Below are 17855 nucleotides of genomic sequence, written 5' to 3' on the forward strand. Positions count from 1 at the left end.
GCAGATATACATAGCAGTATTTTGTGCTATCGTCGACAAAAGTAATAAAATACTTGTTGCCACCTCTTGTTTGTACAAGTTTTGGATCACACACGTCACTGTGAACTAAATCTAGTGATTTTATGTTCCGTTCAATTGATTTCAATGATGACCTTGTCAATTTTGTTTCAACACAAGTTTTACACTATGTTTGGAATCGTTATTGAACTTAGATATGCAGTTAGAGTTAACTAGTCTTCGTAAAGTATCATAGTTAACGTGTCCTAGTCTACCATGCCACAAATTGGAAGACTTAAGCAATAAGTAGAAGAACTTGCTTTATTCATTTTTGGTTTCACAACCATTACATTGAGTTTAAATATACCATCGGAAACATAACCTTTTCCAACAAACATTCCACTTTTTGACAGAATAACTTTGTCTGACTCAAAAATAATGCGGAAACTATGCTTATTCAAAAGCGACCCGGACACTAAATTCTTGCGGATTTCTGGCACATAAAGCACGTTGTTGAGAGTCAGCTCCTTTCCCGAGGTCATCTTCAGAACCACTTTTCCTTGACCCTTGATGTCAGAAGTTGCTGAATTTCTCACGAACAACTTCTCCCCGTTCTCAATAGTTTCGAACGTATCAAACATCTCTTTATCAAAGCACACATGCCTTATAGCACCGGTGTCAATCCACCACTCTTTAGGGTTTGAACCCACCATGTTTACTTCAGAAATGACTACCGTGAGATTCAGCTCCGACATATCTTGTGCCATGTAGTCAACCACGTTCGCTTCTTTCTTCTTCTTCGGTAATTTGCACTCTGAAGACTTGTGACCCACTTTGTCACAATTAAAGCATTTCCCTTGAAATTTTTTCTTGACAATTCTACCTTTCGGTCCTTGCTTGGTTCTTTTGCCACCGGATGGCCCAGATTTGTTTTTGTAGTTCTTAATACTTTGACCAAGCTCCACAACATTGGCTTTGGCCACACCAGGATTGAACCACTTCTTCTTGGAACTCTTGCTGTCTTCTTCGATTCGAAGTCTAATAACGAGTTCTTCGACATTCATTTCTTTTCGTTTGTGTTTCAAATAGTTCTTGAAATCTTTCCACGCGGGGGGCAATTTTTCTATAATTGCAGTCACTTGAAAGGTTTCACTTAACATCATTCCTTCGACATGAATTTCGTGAAGGATCACTTGGAGTTCTTGCACTTGACTGATAACAGTTTTGGAGTCCACCATTTTATAGTCTAGGAATTTGCCGACTATAAACTTTTTAACCCGGCATCCTCAGTTTTGTTTTTCCGGTCCAAGGACTCCCACAATTCCTTAGTAGTTTTCATGGTGCTATACACATTGTACAATGCATTTGCTAGGCTGTTCATGATATAATTTCGGCACAGAAAGTCCGAATGCTTCCAAGCATCAAGTGCACTCAATGCTTGCATATCTCCCTCGCCCTTATTAAGCTTTGGAGCAGTCTCAGTCAACAATCTCGCAAGATTCAAGGTGGTCAAGTAAAAAAACATTTTCTGCTACCACCTTTTGAAATTCAAGTCATTGAATTTCTCCGATTTTTCTTCATGATTAATTGGAACAGTTACAGTTTGGCTCACAACATGACTTGGCATTCTAGCCACAGTTTGAGCCACAACGGAGCTTGGCCCTTGAGCCACATTAGAACCCACAGCTTGATTTCCAGCGGGAACATTTTGGGTCACATCCATGTTGTTCGATTCGGTTGCCATTTTTGAAAACAAACCAAATATTAATTCCAAGAAACTAAAATTCAGTTAAACCAAAAACCAATTCTTGTTTTCCGAATTCAGAGACTGTCTTAAGCTTTTAAGAAAACAAGTCGCTAGTGGATGAAACCAATTGTATAAGTTTTATTCAATTACAATAGCCGACTATTGAAATTAATAACCACAAGGCAAACAATTTCAATTTATCAAAAAAAATTCGGTTTCAGAATTTTCCAATGGCTGAAAAAAAATTTTTAGCAACACAAAATCAGAAATATAAGTTAACTGCAAGCTAAAACTGTAAATGATGAATCTGGAAGCTGCACACTATGGAATTACAAACTGCATGAATTAAATAGTAATGCGAAAATAATCCGTAGAAAGAAAACACAAACTGCAGCAGGTTTTAAATCGAGGCCTGTGCGTGCACAGTTTCCTTAAGACAGTTTCGCCCTCTCACCGTAGGTGATGGAGGGTCAGTTCGAGTGGCTGTCTCCCAGGATACAATGGTAATAAGCAGAATCTGAGTATCGCGGTCCTACTCCATCGAACTGATCTAGTATCCGAACTATATCACCACAAGAACAATACCTTACTGGACAAGGAATGCAGAAAAGAAGAAACTACGTATGCAGGAATGTAGGTGAGATTTTCGAGTGTGTTAGATTGCTGGAGAATGAGCCTTTTTATAGGCATACTGCCTATTAATATTGTGACTATTGGAAGTCTATTGGAGTTACTTCCCATTAACACTGTGACCATTGGGAGTCCATTGGAGTTTTTTCAATTTAGAAACTCAAAAGTCATTGGAGAAAGCAAAAAAAAAATTGGCAAAATGTGGGCTCACCGATGGGGCCATTTTTGCCTTGTTCGGTCCGACATTCGTGTGCGCAGGTCGCGCCCGCACCCAAGTTCAAGGTCCGAAAGCCATTTCGGTTCGTGATTTGCACCCCCCTGAGCACGCACGTGGAGAGAGCCTCTATGTTACACATGATTACACATCTCCAAAGTATAGCCATATATAAAGTGGTTTAAGTTTCCTTGATTTTTCTATGTGGGATAAATGCATTTTTTCCCACAAAACCAACTTCCAATGACCAATATTGAGCTTCAATTTCTCATTCACCTGAACTTCATTTTTGGCAAATAAATACATGAAATCGATGTTCTCGTTGAGGAGAACACATATCAACTTTGATATTCTACATTGGACCAACGGGTCCCATCGAAAATTGTGTCAAAAGTGAGTTGCTCACTCAATTTTTTCCAACAATCTTCTAGTTTATGATACGTGGGAGATTTTTCATGATTGCACAAAATTTTCATAAAGTGGAACATCTCTATCTTTGATATCCAGTTTTGTTCATTTTGAAAGTTTCTATGTAAATATCTGTATTATTATTTTTTCCATCCTTATATTTTTCTTGCTTTCATAAAAAATCTTTCAAAACACAATCTTCTAGTTTATGATACGTGGGAGATTTTTCATGATTGCACAAAATTTTCATAAAGTGGAACATCTCTATCTTTGATATCCAGTTTTGTTCATTTTGAAAGTTTCTATGTAAATATCTGTATTATTATTTTTTCCATCCTTATATTTTTCTTGCTTTCATAAAAAATCTTTCAAAACAAGGATCACGTGGACTAATTGAGTAATTGGTTCAATTTTCAACAAATAATATCAGAATGACCTGTCGCTTAGAGTGTTAGAATACAGAAAAAAGTATGTCAGTATTGGAAAAGTTTGATGTGAGAATGGTAAATGCAAGACAATGATATTTTCATTCAATTTGGATTACACAAGGATTTGAAAAAATTGTTAATCCATATTATCAACAGACATGGATAGTTTGGACAGGTTAAGAAAAATCATTCACAAAGTTAGGGTAGATTCGATTAATTATTCAAGGTCAATAAATGGAGACATTGAAGTTATCGCTAAGTGCGTCTCTTTTTGCAAGAGAAATCATGACATTCTTCGGAGATAATATGTTGATAATTATGACGTGCCTTTGGCCTATAAATTATCATGCTATAAGATGTGTTATTGTTAGCAGGTTCACAAATTTGCATGTGTGCATTAGTTTGGCATTGATGCAGTGTATGGAAAAGTTAAATGTGGAAGTTGCACAATAATTTTGCAGTAACAATGTTCGACATGAGCCAATGAAATTCTTAATAATTTGTTGTCAAGTGTGTAAGCTCATTATGGTGGACCATGGTAATCCCTGTCTTGACAATTGTGTTTGTAAAAGAAAACTTTCATTGAAGTTTCTCAAGTGACGCGACCAAGGGTGAAAGAAATGAGACTGTAATGAAGGTACATTATTTGATTTGGAAGAAACATGGAAGAAATCCAATTTGGAGACCTTGGACAATTCAAAGTTAAGGTGGAAATTATTAAAATTTAGTCCTTTTTTTTTTTTTTTATAATCTGTAATGGGATTGACAAAAAATTTGACTGGGAGATTTCGTTAGTACTATTTAGATCTCACCTAAATATGGAGCTTTAGACTACCTCTTAACTTGCCTAGAGCTTGAGCTGACTTTTTTCTTGTCCATATTTGTGTTACAATCTCAAAGGAAAACATACAAAAGCTAAAATGGCTGATTGACTTTGGAAATATTTGATATCATTGGATATTTATTTTTGAAAAATATAAAGATGTTGCAGTTTTTTAAGTAACAGGTCTCATATAATGTATGGATAAAACAGAGATAATAAATTGTGGATCCATAAAATGTATGGATAGAAGTATATTCAACCAACTTAAATTATAATTCAAACTTTGACAAGCATGCATTTAGCACATGTACAATTTTTCTTTACATTAAAATTGATTGATTTTTCAAAATACCTTTCATTACCTAAAAGAACACAATTTCATTTAGCCCATGTTTGGTGCCTATTGGTTTAAAACTCTTTTTGTTATGAGATTATTTTCAACCATATATTCACATAATAAAATATTTTGCATATAAATCCAAAACTCTTTCTTACTTTTTAACCGCACACTCTTCTAAAAATGCAATTCAAAACTCTTTTTTTTTTTTTAAAAAAATAATAATGGGCTCCAATCAGGGTTATTCATTTGACGCTTTTGACAACATTTTAAAATTTTTTGTTTGATGATATTCAGAATTAGATGTGACTAGCATACACATCTTTAGGTATTTTTTGAATCCAATCTTTTGGGATGATAGATTTTTTAGTAGTGATTTTGTGAAGGATGTATGATTAAACGTAGGAAAAAATTTAAATTTACTTATAAAATTATTTTATTGGAAGAATGTGTGTGAAAAAAGGACTTTTTTGAAAGAATGTGGCTCGAACGGGGCTTAATAAGTTGAAAAAGGTATCTCCGTCTCTAGTTATTTAAGTGCAGATGTTGGTGAAAGTTTATGAAAAAAGATGAACTAATTTGCAACCTTAAGAAAAAAGATGAAGACAGATAAGAAGAAACCTATTACAAGGATCACATACGCATAAGCTCAGGGATCACAAAATCTGACGTTTTGTTACACAAGAAAAGATAAGTGACATGATCTATTTTGGATTTTTAAGGTGAGGTTCATGCAAAATGGTTATCTTTGAGTATACTTGATATTTTGGCCACTACTAACACTATAGAGTAGTGGGCGTCTTTTTATGTTATACAATCTAGAACATCTTTAGAAATATTAACATATTCTCAAAATAGTTATATAACGAATATTAGATATCAATCAGTAATATGAACACTCAACGATAGTGAAAGAACATGGGTGACATTCTCGAGATAAGTAGATGGCCTGAGATCAATCCATAGACGGTTGTTATGGTTATTACAATCGACAGTCATTTCCAATCGATCATTAATTGACACTTAAACCTCTAATAGGTAGTAAATAACTTGTTAATCATTTAGATAGTATCAGTTTCATTGAATATTAAATTATATATATAGTATGTTCGTTTACACACGTAAATTCCTTGTATGTATAAGACTTTCAAATCGAATCTCTCTTTAGAAAATATTGATAAATTATATGTGGAAAATAATATAAGGCATTAACAAAAATAACAATTTCAAATTAAGCCAAGCCACTTTTGCCTAGGTTGCATTTTGAATCATCCCTACACGCGTGGCAACCCACGGAGTGCAGATGTGGGTTATTACACAGACAATAGATCGAACAGGTGGTCTGTGTATACGTATTTTCACTATTTATTTTCTATTTTAATAAAATTAAACGCTTTTACTACAGTTTCATCTCCCTGCACGTCTGTCTTTTCTTCTCGTTTGGGTTTGTGATTCTCCAGTATATGTACGGTAAGCAATTTATCATATTATTTATGTGATTTTTGTATCGTGTCAATTTAATTTAATAAATATACATGTTTTTCGTTTTGTTTTTGAGATTTTACATCTTATTTGAAATAGATCTAGGGGGTTCGATGCCCTCTGATTATATTTTGTCTATTTATGTTTTTGTTTTTACCTTAGTGGGTGGAGAAAGGTTTAATTGACTTGAATTAAGTGTGTGTGTGTGTGTGTTGATATGTGAATTTGTATCTTTAGTTTTTGTTATGACGGTGCCTGATTGTTTCAATTATAGGTCTTGGAAACCCTAACGCTGTTTGTACTAATTATTCTGGTTTAACCTTTCCCACTCCAATTTTGGTTGGTTTCTTTAGACTGTAATATAACTCCGGGCATTTGAAATGCTCTTGTACGTTTGTGAAAACATCAAATATAATATGCGAATTCTCAGATTATATTTGTGACTTCAATTGGCAATTGATTCCGGTCTTGTCTTGCTAATCTGTACCTTCTAGGATACTGTTTCATATGATTAGTTATTTCTGTTATCAGTTATTGGATTGAAAATTTCCATTTAACGTGTTCTTAAATTGTAAAAATTTCCCTTTTTCTATTTGAAGCCAACCAATTTTCACCTTGAAGTCCGTTGATTAACAGAAGAAGTGTTGTGTGACACACTGGGAGCTGCAAAGGCACGAAGTTCTATTATCTGTGAGATGATAATATAATGCAAATGGAGTCACAGGTTCCTACGGACTGTGAGGCATGCATCCAACATGAGAATCTTGGAAGGAAGGATGGGAATTCTGGTGAACCCTCCTCCTCACAAGATAACATCGCTCTACAGCAGCCAGGTATCTTTTAGCCTGGTTAGTTGTGCAAGAATTTTTGAAATAATTGTTAGTGAATCATCCCATGCAAATCCTATTTATTTCTATGCAGTGAAAAAGCGGCCACGGCAATGGGCTGCTTGGACTCGTCAGGAGGAAGAAAGCTTTTTCAGTGCACTGCGTCTAGTTGGCAAGGCAACTTTCTGTTCCTTATTCACTGACATTTGTTTGGAAGTTTTCTATAGATATTATTTCTGACCACATAAATGCTTCTTTACTCGACCAGAATTTTGAGAAAATCACTTGCCACGTCCAAAGTAAAAACAAGGATCAGGTGAGTTCCCATTACACTAGATTCTGACCTCATACTCATCTATTCCATTGTTAATCTATAATTTTCTCCTATTGATTTAAATTTTTTTTGGTATTGAATGTTGTAGGTCAGACACTATTACTATCGGCTTGTGAGGCGGATGAATAAGTTGCTTGGTCCTGAACTTTGTCTTGATGCTAAAAACTCGAAAGATACCAATGCTGCAATGCTACGATGGTAAATATTAACTTTCTATTAATTTTTTAATCATTATTTATATATATATATTTTTTACCTACAACCGACTTACTAATACATATTTCATTTAGTTCTGGTGTTAACCTACTTCTTTAGAAAACACATTATTGGAGACACATTCCTTGAGCTTTATGACAATATGAGAGACATCCGTACGTTTAAAAAATCACTTGAACATCCCATATTTCTAGATTTGAGATTCATATTCACCCCCTAAGCACTTTTGAGCCTCATCTCATCTAAACTGGGGCTGAGATACCTTTAATGCCCTTGTGTTTAACTACAATTCTACTTGTTCCCTTTAGTAGTAAGTTAATTCTTAAAGACTTTGTGCACACTCGATTCTTTGAATATGGATATTAGTGAAAATATTGACATAAATTTGTTGAAGAATTTGGTAATAAATGATTTAAAGTTATTTATTATTAATAATAATAGGTATACATAATTTAAATTTTAGCAAATGCAAAACTATCAATAAATTTTGGAGCTACAAATACATAAACTAAGCCTCTGTTTGGTTCCCATTATTTCTTCATTAAAATGAAAAATATGACCGTTATTCATTATATCAAGCCACCAAATTTGAATTTCTATTTTCCGTGTGGGGTTTGTAACGGCTATATTTTTTATTCTCATTTTTCCAAAAATGAGAAACAAATAGGGTCTAAAAAAGGATGTTAAATATAAGCATTTCCTTTTTACAATTCAAGTACAATTTTGCCAAAAGGAAAAAAAAAAAAAATGAAAATTGAAAAAGGAGTATATGTTGGTTCACTAAACATTATATACAGTCAAAAGTTATATAATAGAATGCTAAGTTAATCCAATAAATTAATAATTACAATGTTTTAGAAGAATATCATTATATCCCTTTTGGTCGTTTGATAACAAATTGTACTTGTAAATAACTATTTTTGTTAAAGTAATACTCTATTCTTATGTATATAATATACCTTAACATATATATTGACAAAAAGTAATATCACTTATAAATCAATTAAGTAAATTTATATTTTAAAATATAAACTATGTCAAATGAGTTTTTATATAACTTGTCAATTTATATTCCTATACTTAATATGAGCAAATTAGTTAAAATTAGTTCACGAGGGCATATTAGGTATCTAAATATGGCTCAAAAAGTTGTCAAGGTACTCAAAACTAGAAATAGTGGAGGTCTGTGTGATTTTCTAAACTTAAGGGTGGTGTCTATGACATTGCCGTGAAGCTTGGGGATGTCTTTGATATTGTCTCTATTCCTAAACAATATTAGTAATTGAGTGGAAATAGATTTACTCTCTTGAGGAAATATTTTTTCTTCATGGGTTGTGAACATTAAATATCATACATGATGACTGCCATCTTACATTTCTGTTTTGACGTAATATAATGAAGGAAGTTAATGACTTCACAAAGTTTAGTGGCCACGGATTAGCCGGTTAAACGAATGATACTTGTTCACCGACGATGAAGAGTCTTTATTGCCTTACACCTTGCACGTGTCTATGTTTACTTAATGGGATTTTGTCATTATTATCCTATAATTTTATTTATTCTTTTGTTTCCCCTCTTCTTTTGGTGAAGCGGGCTTGTGGGGAAGGGGTGGAACGAGGAGGCAGCTTATTTTAGCCTAATGGTTATGAATATTTTCCTCACTTGATATTATTTTTATTTTTATTTTTATTTGGGATTTTTAACCTCTTAAATGCTGTATATTGGTTCTAGGTGGTCATTATTGGAAAAGTACAGCTGTAAGGCCTCAAAGCTTCACTTAAAACCTCGAAGATTTAAGATATTTGTAGAGGCTCTGGTTAGTCTAACACTTAACCCATTCTCACTTTGATGATAAATTTTATCTGAAGGATGATTGCGTTGGCATCTTACTATTATTTAATTATGCAGGAGAACCAACTCCTGAAGGACCGCAAAAAGAATTTAAGGAAACGGCTCTCTCCTGGAGAAAACAACTGCTCTACAGCTCCAATTACTGTCTCAAATCCGGTCAGGCCATCGAGTCACGACAGTCGTGCAGTGAAATTGGTTCTTGTTGACAGCCAAAACATGCAAAAAGTTGGACCGGGCAAAGGATCTTTGGTAAAGCGCAATGTAAATTTAGGAACTGATCGTACTAACAGCAAAATAGATTCATCCTCTCTGAAAACAGCAAAACATCGTAGGAAAACAGGTGATATTCAAGTCAAGTATCGATTACCTCGTTTCAATTACTATTATTGTTTCTGTTTGTATTTGTTTTTTGGTATTGTTTTTGCTCTTTGATTTTATTATTGTTGTTTTAGTTCTGATAGAACTTACTTAAGTTAACTTGTTCATTCATATATTTTGTTAATTTTGAGAATTTCTTAATATGCTATGCTATCTTCTTATTCAGAACTATTCTAAAGGTTTTTTTTATATTCAACTGTAAGGCCAATTTACAAATGTGGCAATTTTGAGATTTCTTGATTAGGCGATTCTCTTATTTGAGCCATCCTAACGTGTTATTTTTTTTAGAAAATTTGCAAGCCTGATTTGCAAACATGGGTATTCTGAGACATTTGCCACGTTTTGGTGACTTTATAGTTGTTGGTATTGACAGCCTATCATTGGTCAGAACTCTTTCTTTAGTTCTACATACTAATGGAGTGAGTCTCTGATTGAATACTCAAGACGCCGGAGTGCCGTTCCTTGTGATTAAATATAAAGTAGACCACGGATAATCATTTATTATTTCTAGTGTTAGTTGAGCATGAAATTCGTGCATGGTATTCCGAACTGGATTCTTATGTTCCCATATGATGACCTTATAAGACGAGCTTTCAGTTTCCTCCTTTTAACATGCAAGTCCTGTTACCTAGCTTGATTCTTACATCTGGGCTTCTGCTTTTGTTCTCACCAAATGAATGAAAGCTTCTTGCATGAGCTTAATACCTAGAATTTTTTTTTTCTTTTTTGTTTTTCTATAATTTGAATAGTATTTCTCTGGCTGTCGCTGAATGTAGCTTAATACCTAGAATTTTTTTTTTCTTTTTTGTTTTTCTATAATTTGAATAGTATTTCTCTGGCTGTCGCTGAATGTATGACAGGCTCTTCAACAGCTGCATATAAAAGATGGGAGAAGGCAGCGATTGCCGGGGTTTCGTTGGTGGCTGATGCTGCTGAACATCTGGAGCGGACAATCACTGAGAAAGAGGTTGCACAAGAAGTTGAATGCGTCCACGAAACACAAGGTGAATGATGAAGATTTGTTTTCTAAACTTTGTTGAGTCAGGACCAACGGTGGTGAAATTTTTAAAAGTAATTTATTCATGATACACTACTTGTCTACTTTTCAGCGGGTGGTGGTTCCCAGCCTGCTGGAAAAGTGGAGCTCTCTTTGCCAATGTCATCACAAAGTCTTAGCAACGAATACAATGCACACAACTCCATGAAACTTAAGCTCCAGCTGTTCCCAATTGATGACTGCACTCGGAAATCCTTGGAAGCGGTATGTGGAGTCTGGGTTGGTTTTTTTGCTACTGTTGCAATATTTGGAAGTTATTTAGAAAGTTCTATTTTAGAATAATGAAGGAAATTCAGATGTTTATGTGTCACTGCAGGACAATTATAATCCCCATCTGGAGCTCACTTTGGGTTCACGAAAGAAGATATCATCTGTATTGGATCACCTCAACCGCAAATGGGGAAATTCAAACTTATTATCTGGAGATTTAATGCTTTTCCCTTACTGGGCACACTGTGAAAACCTGGCGGGGTGTCAGAAGTGGACCAAGGACTCTCCGGTCTGTGCAGCGGATGTATATGCAAAAGTTGGAAGCCCGCAAGTTTTCCGCCTCAGGTTCTTTTACCTGTTTACTCTCTTCTTTCTGAAGAATTATGTTTACAGAGTAAACCTAATATAATAGGTTCTATTTCTTGTTAAAGATATGGTTGGTATGCAAAAGCTGAGCTTGAATCTGCAATACCTCAAGCGTTGCAGTCCTATGCTGATGTTAGTGAGAAAAATAGCATCAATTCAATGAAAGAGCACAACATTGAGTCTGTGCCGGCATCAAGTCCAACTTATCACAAATCAGGGAACCCAATGGGGGGTACTTGTCAAGAACTGTTAGCCTCTGCAGATAAGATGGCTTCTATGACTCCCTCTTCAACATTTGTTTCGAAGGATGAGATAATCAAGTGTGATAGATTGGATCCCAACATTAATAGTTCAAGGCACATTGAGAGTATTCCAGCTGTTTCAGTAGTCAGAAGGGAGACCGGAGCTCTGGCTGATATAAGACAAGTTGAAAGCATGGTATTTTTTTCAAACTTTTGTTTTTTTATTACTGTAAACAATAGATTTATGTATGCATGTAATTGAACCGTTGAATTTGTAGGCGCAGATTAAGTTGCTGAAGTTTTATATTTGGCTCACAGTGTTTGAGATAGTATCAAATATTTTTGGTAGTTGAATATTATATTTCTCATCAGGTGTGTTTATATGATCATAAATATATAGAATGTTACCCTGATTGGCCCCAGCCCCTGCAGGCAGAGAAGACTGAAAGACAAATTAAATTTTGTTTCCTTGTATATTTTTCTTTCATTTCCATATTAGTGAAAACAGCATTCTAGAATACCTTATTTACACGAATCCAGGCATTTGATGTTGGAAATCTCAAGATCCTTTCGATGATGATTCAAGGCCTAGATTTAAATTAACCACCATAATATAGGGTGTAAAGTGACAACTTTTGCACTGCTCTCTCACTGTACACACACATAGATCAACACGTATTTGTTTATTCATGTTGTCTAAACAATTGCTGAAAGCCTTGTCTCAACTAATCTCAATCTGAAATTTAAAGCATGATTAGTACCTGCTCTCTGTTATTTGAGTAATGGATTTCAATCTTTGTAATCCCTACGAAGTACATAAAATGGATTCACATACTTGGGTACAACTAACACTGAGATTGTTGTTTACTAGACTGAAGAATACAAAATGACGATGATGAATTCTTTCCTTATGTTTCATGTTATCTAAGCGCGCTACAATCAGATTATACATCTAACTGAGGAATAATGCCCATTCCCTTGTTTTTCTGCCTGTCATTCTAAATTATCTTTTTGCTTTGCATCTAGGATGATTGGAGCAAGCAGAAGGATTTGGTACTTTCAGCTGGGGAGTGGGCTGATAGTCTTACCTGTATAAGTATGGGGGATCTACTTTCTGACTCGATGCTCAACGTGGATGCTAACTGTGCTGATTTACCATTGCCTGTTGGCTCTAGCTCTCTGCAGCAGATCCCATTCAGTTGTGACTCTTTTGACACTGCAATCGCTGCTCACATATACAAACATCAAAACAAAGTCGGTTCACAGCTGGGTCTTGCACCTCACGCACCTTCTATTTGGGATGCTGAAGAAACATGTGATGCCTTTGCATTTCAAAAGAGTGGTGCTTTCTGTGAAATAGGCCAGAGTGATATCAGGAATGCTTCTCTACAGACCTGTACACAAATTATTAGGACGAGTTCTTCAGTATCCCAAAATGCAGTTGAGGTCTGATATCAAGATAACTGTTTATTGAGATTCATTTCAAAGAGAGTTATTGGTAACACTATTGTTTTTAATTTCTTTTAGGAGTTGACTGAAGACAAGAAATCAAATAATGATGGTCCTACATATGGAGAGCCAATGGACACGTTAGAGAATTCTGCAAAGGATTTTAGTGGACTAACTGACACATATTGGGTAATCTTTTCCTCGAAGTACCATTTTATCTTTTCTTTTCAGGTGATATTTCTCCTCGTTTCAAAATCATTGCTACAACGAGAAGCCTCTTGCCGCCAAAGGAGCAAGCTAACTTTTCATTACTTTCAGCATATCCCTTTTTTTTCTCACTTGTGTGGTTGCCGTGCGTGCCCGTCCACTTTTCATTACTTTCAGCATATCCTTTTTTTTTTTTGTCACTTGTGTAGATGCCGTGCGTGCCATACACGATAACTATGCTTAAGATACATGTAGGTCAAGTGTTCAAGTGAAGATTTTGGGGCATGTTCTCATTCTTTCTTTTCCATGTTGCAGCCTGACTCGTTAGGACCACTAGATTTGGATATACCCTCTTGTAGATTGCATAGTGATGATATAATTCTTAGCGATAGCATTGGTGGTTTGAACCGATTCCTAGCGAACAGTCTGGATGCCTTTCAGAATTGCTCGTACTTTGGGTTGGACAAGAAAGAATCTGCATCCGTAGTTGAAGGTCGCCAGACAGCTTCCGTTTCAGATTTCAAAATCAGCGGTTAAGTTTAAAATTCACCAGACAACCCATATATGAAATACTTTAGACGGTGGAGTGAGCATTGTCATGTAAAACTTGGCTGGAATGATGCAGTTTGGTTTTATGTGGATCATCACAGAGGGGATATTAGCATTTTCGAAAGCAGAAAGCTATATCAAGGAGAAACGCTTTTGTGATGTAACAAAGTAGACAAAACAAATTACGGCCCTATACATTTTATACCGGCTCCTGATGCTGCTGATATATTCCTGTATATGTGTTAACTTACTGACGCTAATGTGATAATGTGCTGATGCACGTTGATTTGAAATATAAATAATTGAAGGGACACCACAATTTTTATTTGTTACATCACATTTTAGTTGCAGTTAAGCTCTTCGATTTTTACTCATTGTAGCAATTATTTTCTTAATTTTTTTCCGTCAAATTCTTATATTCAACCTTCCGTTAATTGGTACGTCTTGTCTTTGATGATAATTTATGTTAAATTATTTTGTTTTCATGCTTTGAAACGAGTGAAAAATATTTTTCTCACTTTTTATTTATTTATTTAAAATATGATGGAAAATTAAGTTGTTTCAAGCTGTTTCAACGAACTTTTGGACAGAAAATTGTTATCAAATTCAAAATGTGTTAACTAATGAAAATTTGAGGATAAAAGTAACATAAAAAATTATTAGGGATATAAGTGTCATAATAAGCACAAATTAAAAACTTTAAGTGCAATTAAAATGTGATGTAAAAAATGAAAATTGTGATGTGAATATAATTATTCTAATTGGTTTATGAGTGTCATAATAAGCACAAATTAAAAACTTTAAGTGCATTTTTTGGGAATTCGAATCTTTGCAAAATATAGCACTTAGGCTTGCATTTAATTTTCTTTTTCGACTGTAAAAGAATAATATAATTGCACACCAATTTAGATGTCATTAACTAATAGATTCAAAGGAAAAATTCATATTTAAGGTGTGTTCTTTACACCATTTCAAAAGTCAATTAAGAAGTTTGAAAATTCAAAATTCAGGTTTGTATTTAATTAATTAAAATTATTTATTAAATAAATATATTAAAGTCACAGTTAAATAATTAATGGTCACAGATTTCATAGATTTATTTACCAGTCACATATCATCAAATTAATTGGTCACGGATTATTTCGAGCTCACAAATCAAAAATTTTATAGGTCATAGATTATCAAATTTTAAGATCACGGACCAAATCGTTAAGGTAACAGATTATTGTTTTAGTCACAGATCGTTAAATTTTAAGATCACGGACTAAATCGTTGAAGTCATAGATTATTGTTTTAATCACAGATCGCCAAATTTTAAGGTCACAGACCAAACTTTATGGTCACCCCCACCACCGGTCCCATCCAACACCAATCTTGGTCACAAACCACCACCATCCAATCGTCGATTGCACCACACCACCGCAACTCCACATCCGATCCCGATCCAATTCCACCACAACACTTGGTTACAAACACTGCCCATCACCACCATTGCATTCTATCACGTCACAAAAATCGGTCAACACCACAACACACCACCTGAGCCACCACCGCACCACCTCCACCTCCACTACACACCTCATTGCACCATAGCACCACCAATGCACACAGTTAAATTGGTAGCACACCTCCACTTCTACCTCACCAAAATGACAATCTGGCTAAGTAGATCCAATCGAGGAGAACGAAATCACCAAAAAAAAAACCAAACTCCCTCCCCAAAATTTCTCTTCTGTCGGCGACCAAAAAACCCCAAACCACTCACCAAATTTTTATCCGCTACGACAGGTGCACCGTTGGGCAACGACAGAACGCAGAATTGCACGCATAGCACCAAACTACAGATCGCAGCGTTGCACGTATAGCACTGCAACTACAATGCATCATCGCATCGCTCGATGACTTCTTCCGATGGCCACACCTCATCTCCTGGTGGGATAGTTAAATGAGGATTCTGGATAACTTACGAGACAAGAGAGAGAATGCATATTGGAGAGAGAGAGAGAGAGAGAGAAAAAAAATATTACTCCATTGAAGAGAGAAAGCAGTGAGTTGCGGAGAGTGATGAGAGAGAATGAAGACAGTGAACAGAAAAGATGCTGCATGAAATGATTTGCTCATGTGAAGATTAGGGTTTGGGCAGTGGTGTTGGTTAGTAAATATTAATATTTAATTAATTATTAATATTAATTGTTAAATTAAAACCTGAAATCAGAATAGAAAACTATCCCACCTTATTTTTACACTAGGATCTTTAAATGCCTGAATTTTTGTAATTTCCACTAGATTCAACTAAATAGGGGTTGTATTAGAGAATCTCATGATAAAAAGCATCCTATAAATAATAGAGAGTATTTTTAAATTTAGAAAAGAAACTTTTTATACACTCCAACAATATTTTCTATTTTGATTCTTCATTTTTTTTCAAGAAATATTTATTGATTTCTTCTCATCTTTTATTTAACATTATAAATATTGAGGTGCGAATTGTTGAAATCGGTTGAGAATCGGGTAAGAAATTAAATGAACGGTTGAGGAATTAGTTCTATGAAATACTTTGGGATCTTAGGACAAGCGAAATGGATTGTAAACATGTCAAAATAAGCCGAGAATACTTGGTTTGTGCCTGCAAAGATAGATATAAAGTCAGATTTTGCTACAAGTGACCACCTCATGCTTGAACACCTCGCGCTTGGGATGTTTGTCATTTTAGCACTCAATTCCTTCAACCTTAAGCCTCCAACACGTCCTATAAGTCCTTATAACTTTACACAAGATATTTATAACTCTTCTAAGTGACATATGGCTCCATGTGGTGCAAGGGAGAGTCAAAGTTGGCCGCAAGAAGCCACCTCCTACTTGGACAGCTCATGCTAGGGGATTTTCACTTTAATATATAATTGCTTCAACCCTAAGGCATAAATTTCATGTCTAATCCCCAAGGACTTAATATAGGATGAATATATATCTTAAATATCATAATTGAACACAAAAATAATGGTAGAAAAGTCAAGTATTGTAGCCAAGATGACAGCTCCTGCTTAGTGACTCACCTTGATTGCTTGAGGTGGCTGCAGCCCATTAATCCTTAAGTAATATGCACGACTTCAACTATTTAAAGACCACTCATTTACCTCCTAGATAATATATTAACTCCCTGAACTCGTCCCTAAGTGATTCCAAGTGAAAAGAGGGTGAAACAGTCAAAGAGAAACAGAAACAAGAAGCTAGAATTTCTGAACAGCCTTGTTACTCCACAGTTTTGAGGTTTGTTTCTATTATTTCTTAAGGGGTTTATGATTTCTTGAACATCTGAAGTTGTTTTTGATTAAGTTGGAGTGTTGTTAATGATGTTATGATGCCTAAATAGGGGTAATTGATGGCAAGAATTTGAAAGAAATTAATCTGGACAGAGATGAGGAATTGCTGGATTGAGTGATTTATACCTTGATTTTTGGGATGATACTTAGTGTTTAACTTATATATATCAATATGAACGTTTTTATATGTAAGTAGGGAGTGTAGAAATCATTTTGATGGCCTAGAATTCTGTTAGTATCATAATAATAATATGGAAACCGAAAACAGTCAAAGGGAAAAAACTGCCTGATTTTGTGTAGTGGAAAATGGAATGTTTTTGAAGCTCCAAACACTTCATTTGTCACAATGTTATGATCTGATTATCTTCACATATATGTTATAGGTGTGTGGTAAAAGTTTGGGAACCGTTAAATGTAGGCAAGGACATGAAAAAGAATTTGAAAAATGAGTGGACGGTGACGGAAACCTAGAAAACAGATTCTGTCCATTTGGGTATTTAATGTGATTTCAACATTTAGATGTCCCCTAATGAACTCTTGGGCCTAGAAAATATATCCTAAGGAATGCTAGGTTGTCGAAAACAATTGGATGACGTTGACGTTCATAATTGGACTCGAGAGATAGCGAGACTTATGGGATTAGTTTATAATGCCATCGGTAACTTGAAATAATGATTTTGTCTAAATTGTTTCGGCGTGAATGGACGTATTTTGGGATTGTGTGTGTTAAGATTATTAAATGGAGGATTGTATTTAATATTAGATGACAATACAGGCGACTTG

At 34.9% G+C, this 17855-nt stretch overlaps 1 protein-coding gene across 7 annotated transcripts; it reads left to right on the forward strand.

Moving 5' to 3' along the window:
* Nucleotides 1–5826: 5826 nt before the first annotated feature.
* Nucleotides 5827–14089, forward strand: LOC111404123 (TSL-kinase interacting protein 1). Of its 7 annotated transcripts, none has more exons than XM_023032863.1 (15): nt 5827–5921; nt 5990–6054; nt 6666–6899; nt 6988–7070; nt 7162–7209; nt 7316–7425; nt 9175–9259; nt 9352–9634; nt 10533–10676; nt 10782–10933; nt 11046–11284; nt 11371–11743; nt 12574–12993; nt 13075–13185; nt 13519–14089. In XM_023032863.1, exons 3-15 carry the CDS (start codon nt 6773–6775, stop codon nt 13738–13740), a joined length of 2397 nt encoding a protein of 798 aa, XP_022888631.1. In that variant the 5' UTR covers nt 5827–5921; nt 5990–6054; nt 6666–6772; the 3' UTR covers nt 13741–14089. The 7 variants fall into 7 exon arrangements, with proteins under 7 accessions (XP_022888631.1, XP_022888636.1, XP_022888635.1 ...); XM_023032868.1 differs by having other exon boundaries at nt 6688–6899; XM_023032867.1 differs by having other exon boundaries at nt 6703–6899.
* Nucleotides 14090–17855: the final 3766 nt, after the last annotated feature.

The sequence above is a fragment of the Olea europaea genome, chromosome 11 (genome assembly GCF_002742605.1).
Source record: "Olea europaea var. sylvestris chromosome 11, O_europaea_v1, whole genome shotgun sequence".
In the NCBI taxonomy this organism is placed as follows: domain Eukaryota; kingdom Viridiplantae; phylum Streptophyta; class Magnoliopsida; order Lamiales; family Oleaceae; genus Olea; species Olea europaea.

Coding starts and splice junctions, on each gene's coding strand:
- LOC111404123 (XM_023032863.1), top strand. CDS start 6,773: ATGCAAATGGAGTCACAGGTTCCTACGGACTGTGAGGCATGCATCCAA. Junction 7,426..9,174: donor AATGCTGCAATGCTACGATG/GTAAATATTAAC, acceptor TATTGGTTCTAG/GTGGTCATTATTGGAAAAGT. Junction 9,260..9,351: donor AGATATTTGTAGAGGCTCTG/GTTAGTCTAACA, acceptor TTAATTATGCAG/GAGAACCAACTCCTGAAGGA.